Source organism: Hylaeus volcanicus, chromosome 5, assembly GCF_026283585.1.
Source record: "Hylaeus volcanicus isolate JK05 chromosome 5, UHH_iyHylVolc1.0_haploid, whole genome shotgun sequence".
In the NCBI taxonomy this organism is placed as follows: domain Eukaryota; kingdom Metazoa; phylum Arthropoda; class Insecta; order Hymenoptera; family Colletidae; genus Hylaeus; species Hylaeus volcanicus.
In genome coordinates this window covers 498,021-508,225 of record NC_071980.1, presented here as the reverse complement: position 1 = coordinate 508,225, position 10,205 = coordinate 498,021, and the positions used below count along the sequence as shown (strand labels likewise).

At 29.9% G+C, this 10,205-nt stretch overlaps 3 protein-coding genes across 8 annotated transcripts; 1 reads left to right on the top strand and 2 right to left on the bottom strand.

Annotated features, from left to right (window-relative positions):
• Positions 1 to 1,666, top strand: LOC128876202 (stromal cell-derived factor 2). Its single transcript, XM_054122376.1, has 4 exons — positions 1 to 244; positions 401 to 596; positions 685 to 909; positions 1,012 to 1,666. The coding sequence occupies exons 1-4, from the start codon at positions 100 to 102 to the stop codon at positions 1,178 to 1,180; spliced, it is 735 nt and encodes a 244-aa protein (XP_053978351.1). The 5' UTR covers positions 1 to 99; the 3' UTR covers positions 1,181 to 1,666.
• A 115-nt stretch (positions 1,667 to 1,781) lies between these two features.
• Positions 1,782 to 3,392, bottom strand: LOC128876201 (palmitoyltransferase ZDHHC22-like). Of its 2 annotated transcripts, none has more exons than XM_054122373.1 (2): positions 2,986 to 3,392; positions 1,782 to 2,710 (listed from the first exon to the last, which is right to left on the bottom strand). In XM_054122373.1, the coding sequence occupies exon 2, from the start codon at positions 2,586 to 2,588 to the stop codon at positions 1,782 to 1,784; it is 807 nt and encodes a 268-aa protein (XP_053978348.1). In that variant the 5' UTR covers positions 2,589 to 2,710; positions 2,986 to 3,392. The 2 variants fall into 2 exon arrangements, with proteins under 2 accessions (XP_053978348.1, XP_053978349.1); XM_054122374.1 differs by having other exon boundaries at positions 1,782 to 2,707.
• Positions 3,393 to 3,649: 257 nt separating this feature from the next.
• LOC128876198 (nicotinate phosphoribosyltransferase) lies at positions 3,650 to 9,765 on the bottom strand. Of its 5 annotated transcripts, none has more exons than XR_008456965.1 (12): positions 9,308 to 9,765; positions 8,582 to 8,752; positions 8,381 to 8,507; positions 7,957 to 8,168; positions 7,255 to 7,373; positions 6,985 to 7,178; positions 6,331 to 6,516; positions 5,151 to 5,376; positions 4,887 to 5,071; positions 4,751 to 4,801; positions 4,505 to 4,633; positions 3,650 to 4,410 (listed from the first exon to the last, which is right to left on the bottom strand). XR_008456965.1 is itself a non-coding variant. In XM_054122368.1 (12 exons), the coding sequence occupies exons 1-12, from the start codon at positions 9,375 to 9,377 to the stop codon at positions 4,333 to 4,335; spliced, it is 1,761 nt and encodes a 586-aa protein (XP_053978343.1). In that variant the 5' UTR covers positions 9,378 to 9,759; the 3' UTR covers positions 3,650 to 4,332. The 5 variants fall into 5 exon arrangements, 4 of the variants coding, with proteins under 4 accessions (XP_053978343.1, XP_053978342.1, XP_053978344.1 ...); XM_054122368.1 differs by having other exon boundaries at positions 4,751 to 4,814; positions 9,308 to 9,759; XM_054122367.1 differs by having other exon boundaries at positions 4,751 to 5,071; positions 9,308 to 9,741.
• Between the last annotated feature and the right edge of the window lie 440 nt (positions 9,766 to 10,205).

Sequence of the window (10,205 nt, the reverse complement as noted above, 5' to 3'; positions counted from 1 at the left end):
CATCATTTCTTATAGTTACAGTACTGCGCGCTCAGCTGTAACCTGTAACGTAACCAACCGTGTCATCACTGACACCAATAGGAACTCACCACGCTTTAGATGCACACACGTGTATTGAGCTCTCGGCTTCTATCTGTTTGCAAATTAAACACTTTATTATTGTTCGAAAACATGAAAGAAATTCTAGTTTACTTTCCGTTTATGATTTTAACGTTACTTGCTCTTTGGACAAGTTCTGTCAAAGGTAAATCGATGTTTGTACACGAAATGTCAAAGTTAATCATCGCATCATTTGTAATAATATCAGTTTCTCAATTACATTGAATTATTATATTACTATTGTATTTCGTGTTAATTTCGTAATATTCGTATACTCTAATACTATATATTTTATGTGTAGCTAAAGGAACACAATACGTGACTTGTGGTTCTATGTTAAAATTAATGAATGTAGACCATAAAGTCAGATTACATTCCCACGATGTAAAATATGGAAGTGGTAGTGGCCAACAATCTGTAACTGGTACATCGACAAAAGAAGATGGAAATTCGTATTGGCTTGTTAAAGCTGGAACAAAGAGACAGTGTACTAGAGGGTATGTGTGTTGTTATTATAATGTATTAAATATTTTATATTTCTTATAAAATGCAATTATAATATCAAACAAAATTAATTAACAATAGAACGCCAATCAAGTGTGGAGATATCATAAGATTAGAGCATACAACAACAAAAAAGAATCTTCATTCTCACCGTGTTAGTTCACCTCTTAGCGGTAAACAAGAAATTTCTGCTTATGGAGATAGTAAGGGAGAAGGTGATAACGGTGACAATTGGCTTCTAGTATGTCACACTGAGTTTTGGAAAAGAGATGAATCGATCATGTTAAAGCATGTAGATACGGATACGTAAGTTATTTATTGTTTACCAAATATCCTAATTCTTATTTTTCTCATAGAAACATATGAGAAAATATATATTAAATAGTTAAAAGCACTTTTATTTTATAGATATTTAGCGGTAAGCGGAAGGGTTTACGGTAGTCCAATTAATGGTCAAAGCGAAGTAGTAGGCGAATATTCTCTTAGTAGTCCCCATGTTGAATGGGTAACAGCAGAAGGAGTATTTATTCATCCTAATGACTTTAAAGCCCAACATAATGCGCATACAGAATTATAAAATAAATTATTTTATGGCAAATATACAGAATATCTATTGTACATTACTACAAGTAGAAATCCATGTCAGCTTCTTTTTAACTTATATTATAAATCAGTATCCGATTGTTCTATATTTTTGTAAAGAAAGATTCTCCGTAAAAGTATGCAAGTTAATCTACCACATCAGGAATGAATAGAAAAATAACTCTTCCATTACAATAATTTTTAAGAACAATTGTAGAAAGCCAAATACCGTCATTTACTATTCTTATGATTTAGACAAAAGCTAAGTAAAATCGTGAATAGTTTAATGCAGTCTGTATTATAGATATAAGAATGTAAGAATACAAAGTTGTTTCATCATTTAACTTATTTACTAGCTCTGAAAATTTATGTAAAGAGTGCAGAACCAGTCTGATTTTATTTGTGCAAATGTATATGTGTAGATGTATCGAATATATGTGATATTTATTATAATATAATACAACTTGCAATAATCGAAAAACGTATATTTAATTCATTATACATATTTATACATGTATATATACATATATATATATATATATACATGTATCTATGAAATTGCATCATTTTTACACATATAAGTTACAAGTATATATTCATACTTGTTTTAATTCATATTTCTCATTGAGATCCCTAGTTCCTATGAGACCGTTATATGGAAAAATTATATTTAAAAGACCATAACTACCAAAAATATCTCTCAGACTTTGTTTTCCTGATATGTTTGCGTACCGCTGTTTACCTGTCATACAAACGTGCAGTTTCCATGTTCCATATACCAGACAAATACATAAAATGGAAACTAATGTATCAAACATTGTCACCAGCAGTATGTAAGTATTTTCTCCTGAGTAAACTAATTTAACAAAAGCAATAGGAAAACAAAAGTTTAAAAATATGTTAAAAGAGTCTGAATCTGTTTTTAATACACGAGTAATATTTTCATATAAATATGGTCCAAGAGCGCATAACGAGTATATACATGTTAGCGATGTATAAAAACAAAATAAAATAAAATTGCCTACGTTTTGTTTTATTATGCAAGCACGTAAGAAAAAACAATGATGAATTCGAAAATGAAAGCACTTTTTACAATATATGCAATGTTGCGTTGGTTTGCATGTATAATTCATGCATTTCTCGCAGTACCAATATTTATATCCTGTATTATTTGCTACCTTATTATATATTTCTCTTTTTGCCATTACTGCGACTTCCATAGTTGTTGCATTATGACATATACTGTATACTGAATACCAGTTCAAATATACTTGAATGCAAAAAAATACGAAGACTGGAGTAATTTCTTCGTTAATGTACGTCGTTAGAACGATAACAACTAGGGTATACAGCAGAGCAACAAATGGACAAAACTGTATAATAGTTTGAGGAAATGCTTTCATATTTTGTATTTACAAAGCTTATTTGTATTTAATATACATCGAAATTAACTGTGGATAAGAATGATTGCCTCGTTCGTTACTTTTAATATTAATCCAGATTTATTATACATTAACCGTTTCTGCTGCAAAACATAAAATATATACAATGTATGTAAATTTTAGTATCGTTTACGTTCAGGTAGTTGTTAATCAAAACAATAGCTAACATACTTTGTTAAACAACTTCGTAAACTTATGAATTTTTCATATTGCGAGTTAAAGAAACGAATTAATTTTCTAAAAAGATACGAAGCGACGAGTACCATTATCGATCAACGAGTTTGCGTCAAATAAGTATATTAGATAACCCAATTTCTGTATAATAGTGTTTATTGTTCTATAATTTATTAGAGGTTACCTGTACTGTATCCTATTCTGATGAAATAAATTTGTAGAAATAATATTGTTTTTTCTTCGTAAAATATGAACATCATTTACTAATTCATTTTATTATGTTCCTTTTCCTATATACTCATGAAAAGAAAGTATGTATGTATTTATATAAGTACATATCAGTATTGTATGTATATACTTGTGTATTCTTCATGATCAGTACTTCACAATCACAATGCATAATGAATCTGATGGAATCATTAACGCACGTAATTTCTACAATACATAATACTTCCATTTGTTCACCTATTTGACTTATTCATATGAACAAAACTTGAATTGTTAGATTGTTAACCAAAGAAAAATAATAGTATTAGAGGAAAGTCATAAATTATATCATTATTAAATGAAATATCAATTGTCAGTATACTTTTCGTTATATTTAAAGAGTAATTAATTTTCCATGGTTAGAATTTATTTCATTTTATGTAATGGAAAGACAATGATTTCCAAATAATTATTATAAATAGTTGGATTTCATATTTATCTTGCTATAAAAACAATTTTTATTATGTTTGCTTACATTAAATTACAATATTATGAAAAACAGCAGATCTAATAATATAAGTACAATACAATTTTTGTGTAAAAATCTATTTTGTTTAATACTTAAAACATTATACACGAGATTCTAAAGTATACTTTATTATAATAACATAATCCAAAATCAAGATTAAATTATATATAAACATGTTCAAGATAAAGATAATCTTAGTAATAAGGTTCAATCAATTTTACGGCATTTAGACCATTAGATTTTTTTTTATCTGTCTGTGTGTCTATTTTACAAAATTGTTTTTTTGTATAATTTTTTATTTTCTCTAAAAAAAACATAACTTATTTAAACTATAAAATTCAAAAAAGATCATTCACAAACGTTTTGTTACAAATGTTTAAAAGATATTGACGATTATTTACATTTAATTTACATTAACGATTTCGTTACCTTTTCTGTTTAATTATACGTAAAACTATTTCTATTTAAATTGTGCATCGCTAATTTATGTGTACCCGTTTTGTATGTTACCGCAGATTGAGAGTACTGCTTAGAGATTGTACTATTTCTTAAAGATAATCCGTGCTATGTTTATAAAATTATGTAAACATATTGTAGGATGATTCGTTATCAAAATATACTACTATAATCAAACTATGCTTATAGAAATAGAGGTTTTCCAAAGAGTGTAAAAGAAAAATGTCTGGAACCCTCATTTAATCTGATGTGTAGGCCATTTGAATGCACGGTCTATTGTTCTTGTAACAACTATGGTTTTTGTTCTAACCAGTTAGCAACGATGACTTAGTCATAGCTTCACGAAAGTTCACCGATCGGTGCATTTTGCAGCCACAAATCGTGTATGAAATTATATAAATCATCGCTAACAGCCACCTGTATCAATGGTTTCTTTTGTTAATAATAATTGTTTATATTTTTGTTTAAACTTTTATATCGATTACTTTTTGTAGCATGCGTAAAAACTCACCTTGTACGGTGTAGGATTCAAATTTCTTTTATGATCATTTCTAAGTGTTTTTAAAGATTCCTGAACTCTGTTTTTTATTTCATGCAATGTTGGTAGCGGTTGACATAATTTTCCATTTTTCCAATATACCTACGAGTTATTATTGCATTAATTATTTGTATTGTTTAGAGTGACTTAAATTTGGAAGTGATAGGTAAGAATGACAAAATTCAGAGATTAAATTTATGTGTCTTAATTTAATTTTACCTTATGTAACGACTCCACTCGTGTCGGTATAACATAAGCTCTCTTTGACTCCTGAAATGGATGTCTACAAAGAACTTTATGTTTTACTTGGGGAATTTCTTCTGTCGATCTTTGTAAAAGATCAATTAAAGCATACCCATCTGCACCATATAATCTGAAAGCATCTTTTTTTCCTGGTATCGTTACTTTACCAACTTCTTGGCTGAGCTTAATTCTGGGTTGACCATTAACCTCAACCATTTTATAAACACAACCTAACGCTGGCTGTCTTTGACATGTCACCAGATGTGTTCCAATCCCAAAACAATCAATCTTATGGCTCTATAAAAACAATATTATCATAAAAATACAAAATTGTTTATAAAATGCATTTGCATTAGTGTATTCTATATACATGTACCTGTTCGTTTAAACTTAGAATAGTTTCTTCGTTGATATCATTTGATGCGCAAATCATCAATTTTGCAAACCAAGGTATGTTATATTTGGAAGCAATTCTTTCAAAAATGTCTCTCGCGGCATTACTTAAGTATGCCAAATCACCGCTATCTATTCGTATACCAATGGATTTATAACCCAAATCATTTAAAGCTAATGCCACGGCACAGAAGTTTAGAAGACCACTCCTGAGTACAGAATTTTGTTGCTATTATTAATTAAACATACATTCGTACATAATTACAGAAACGATCAAACGCAATACAAATTTACACAAAAATTATTTTACGCAACAATCTTTTTAAGTACATACCTTACATTCTACATAAAAAGTATAGATATATTGTAACGATCAAAATTTCTACATAGATCAAAATTATAATGTAAGTAGTAACATTAAAATCTACCATAAGCATTAAAATTGTATATTAAATATGAGTATGAGACATGCACTATGGTCGATTAAGTGAAAACACACAAAGTCCCTACCGATTTAATATGTATATGGCAAATAACTTTGAACAGAACATGCTAACAATTCCAAAATTTTACAGATTATGAAGTTTTTGTTAACGGGATTTAAATTTTGCATTATTTCATCAAAATTTTTTTAAATTACAAGTTACGTTTATCATGACCTTTTAATATTAAATATATATATTAAATTATCGATTTAGTTGATTAAATGGCTGAATTGGGAAGGGTACTATATAAGGTCGTACATTTATAACAAAGACGGTATACAACTTGCAAAACTTGTACCAAAATATATTGTTATTGTCCTGTTCCTTTATTTTGTATGATACGAGAATGACTATGCAAAATACAGATTTGCCCGCTTTACAGAATTAATTCTTTCTTTGTCTATATCAATCATATTAAATGTAATAATATGTTTAGAACATAATCATTTTAATTAACCATCAGAGTGTAATTTTAAGCATTAAAAATGACTGATAAATATAATAAGTAAATATAGTATTTTCGGATCCAATAAAACGCAAACATTAAATTGAATAAAAGTTCTAGCAACGTATATCAATTATTTATGAATGTAATGTAACTACCAATTGTATTTTGTAGATTTAAAAAAAAAAATGATGATTTATCCTGCAAAGCAGACAGAGGGGATAATATCGTACCTCACATAGAGCTCACCCAATTCGCCTCGTCTTAAAAAGCCATTCTTGTGATGCGAAGTCGATTCTGATATAATTGGATTGTTTCTGACGCCATTTTGGGCATGTGTATTGGACCCATTTGTTAGACTTTTATTCTTTACATTTAGGCTGGCTATACATGCCTGTCTCTTGGCCGAGGCTTCGATACTATAAACACACTCCTGTTAGGCTACAGTGTGCACATGTTTCATCATGCCTGCTTTGTGAATTTGTAATTAGAATTACTAATGGACGTATTAAATCCGTCAAATATATTTTTCGTTTGAAGGGAATATACCAATGAAATACTACTACTTCTACTACAAGTTTACAATTGGTCAAAGACTACAAAAAATTTGATACTAAATTTAGCATATTGCTCTAATATGTTAATATAATCGACATAGAAACATGACAGTGTACATTTCAATACAATTCTAAATGCATACATGCAGATAGTCAAACATAGATGCGAATCTAATGTTAGGAAGGTAGATTGTCCGTGTATAGAAAGAAATTAAAATACGATATTTACATACTTATACTAAATATACAAAAGAAAGACTTGTTAAATGATTTCAGAAAGAAGAAATGTGTGACAAATAAACTATAAATTAAATAAGCATAATGCCATACCTTTTCACGTCATATGTGTCTACAAGAGCGACAAATCGTTGCGGGAAAGCAATAGCATAACTAATCAAAGCAGCTAATTCTCCACTAGAAGCCTCAGAAACTAGTGTTCCTACATCAGCCGCAATGGAGTCTCGATGTTTGCACGCTATGTCTAGAAGATCGTAAACCTCTCCTGTTTCTTTATGTGCTAACGTCTAAAAAAAAGAAAAAAACAAATATTAATATAAAATATAGTACTGGTCGATGAAATCACATAAATCATTCACTCACTTTTTCTTGCAAATCATCGAGTCCAGTAAAAGATGTAATATATGCGTGTGCGTGTGTTCCGCTTACAGGAATATTATAAAGCTTTCCTGCTAGTACATTACTAGTGCCATCAAAACCGCCTAAAAAATATTAATTTCATTAAAAATGAAAACAAAATGAATGAAACATACATACCAAGACAATTTATACGCTACAAAGTTTTCGTAATATATGTACAAAATATGGGTTCTTTGTGTGTTATTTGATACATAAATTGAGAAAATCAGCATACAAAAACAAGGATGTGACAACATTTCTATAATGTCAATAATTTGGTTTTTTAATTTCCATCTATGTACAAGTATATACAGTTTTTTTATGTTCTTTTATGTGACTTTTTATGCGAGTGTAAAATATGTAGGATATACACATCCAGATATATTTAACCTGACCTCTTAAACTGTTACTCATCACCAAGGCAGTACCAACTGTTACAGAATGGTGCTGCTGCTTATTGATTTTGATTCAGAGAAATTCTAAAATATATGGTTAAAGAAGTGGATGATGTTTCAGTTTCATGTATGTATATATGCATGTATTTCATATATAACGAACAGCATGTCACAATTGAATATATTATATGTGAATAATGAATACAACTAAGCTGAAAACAGATTGATCTAAAACAGACTGATAAGAAATGAAAGCGGAAAATATATTTACCAATATAACTATATTTAGATGCACTCAATCCACCATCAGGACCCTGAGCTCTTCGAAGGCCAAATTCTAACAATGTTATATTCTTCCCAGCAACCATACGGTATCTGGCTGCGTTAGTTGCCATTAAACTTGCATAGTTAACTAAGGTTAACAGTGTTGTTTCCAAAAGTTGTACCATTATTAATGGACCTTCTACTCTTAGTAATGGTATTCTGCATAACATATCAATTTGCATTGAAGTTTTAACTTATTAAGGTTTGATGTTTCGGCAAATATGTAATGTCGATAAACATTCGAACATTAACTCTAACTGCTGTCTTAAGCGCAAGAAAAAGTACCCTAAACGATGGCAATGATGACGATGATTAACATAACTGAATAATATTTGCGGAAGACATGCAAGTTTCACAGACTTTATACTAACCGAGGAAAAACAACTGAACCTTCCTCCATGGCATATATCGTAACATCTTTCGGGGTGAGGTCTTTCAAGTATTCAAAAAACCTTTGATCAACCGACAATGGCATCGTTGATTTCAAGTATTCGATATCTGGAAAATTAATATTTTGTATTTAAAGTCTGTATATACATATAAAGTGTTTGAAAATATACACGGATACGTACCGCTAGAAGAATAACGAAATTTTTCCAAAAACTTAATGCACTCTTCCAACCCAGCAAAGATAGTAAATTCTCCTTGAAATGGATTTTTACGAAAATATAGATCAAATACAGCATGATCGTTCATTTTTCCGCTTTTCCAATAAGCATACGCCATTGTAATCTGATACAAATCTAAAATCATAATATTTACATTTAAGGGACAAATATATATATTATACTATATGTAAACAGGTATTAGATTCGTGTTGTGTTTGAATATACAATACATATTTTATACTTTTATTTCTACGCTTTTTCATAAGTTGTTTAAATAATAAATATATTTACAATAAATTTTCATAAATTACATTAAGGATAATTGGGTATAATAACGATACATGATTCTCTTTTATATCTTTTTTAATATTTCACGTCTGAATAAATTGAATCATAATTAGTGCACTATTGCCGATAAGGTAATCTTTCGTTTAAAAGATAAATCAACAACGAAGCTCGTTATACTCATCGAATTAAACGAGAATAATATATGAAATGTTTGGATGAAAATCATTGTGGATCGTTCATGTGGATTGTAGTTTGAAACACCACGTGGTTACATCATTATCAAAATATATATCAGCAGAGTAAACGATGAAGTAACATAGAACCGCGTATTTTGAGGTTACTTTTCGAATTTTCCCATCGCGATATGATAATTCTGAAGATAGGTATAGAAATCATAAGTACCTGTCAGAAGTGGTTGCACAACACAGTTCTGACGCGAGTGACACCACGATTTTCCCTCGTCATCTGACATTTTTCGAAATGATTTTAAGGATCCAATTGAAAGAAAAAAAAAACAAAATAAAAAGGCGGATATATATATATTCTTGTCCCGACGATAGCAAATGTTACGCCAGTTATTCAGCGATAACCGGTCGAGCACTGTTACCGACGAACTAACATGTTTCAACGGTGAACATCGTATTATACGTTTGGTCTCTCCGTACACTCTCAGAATCGATAGGAACGTTTGAAGGACGTTACGAACAACGCGACCTGTTAATCCGCCATTTCCACCAATAGTAGAGGTTCTTCTTAAAAAATAACTAGGAATCGGGTTATCTATTTCGTTCGACCACGTGAACGCGCTGAAAGTGTTGTGATTTTTCGCTGCGCCACCGATCGAATCTTTCCTTCCTTTTCCCTTCATCCCCCTTCAATACTTCAATTAAAAACATTTCGCTAAACCGATCATAACTTTTTTCTCGATTTCATTCATCTAAACGCATATCTCATTCATACTAATCACACTTAATTAACATTTTTATTTAGATTCATCACGGTTTAACGCGGTTAATTAATAAGAGCTGCAAAAGCTGCAGTGTTACAGTTTCCCTGCTCGGTTTCTTCTTTGAAACGACTACACTTTTAATCAATTGTATTTCCACAGTTACTTCTAATCCTATAGTTTTAAATGTTATCTTATAATTCGTTTCTCTCGTTTACAGATACAACATGACAGAAAATATATTGATTCTTTAAAAAAATATCTGCGACATAACAAATTTCGAAAAACAAAGGTTCAAATGAAAAATTCATCGATTGTATTTTGTTTAAAAGTTATAGGGAAAATAAATTGTTC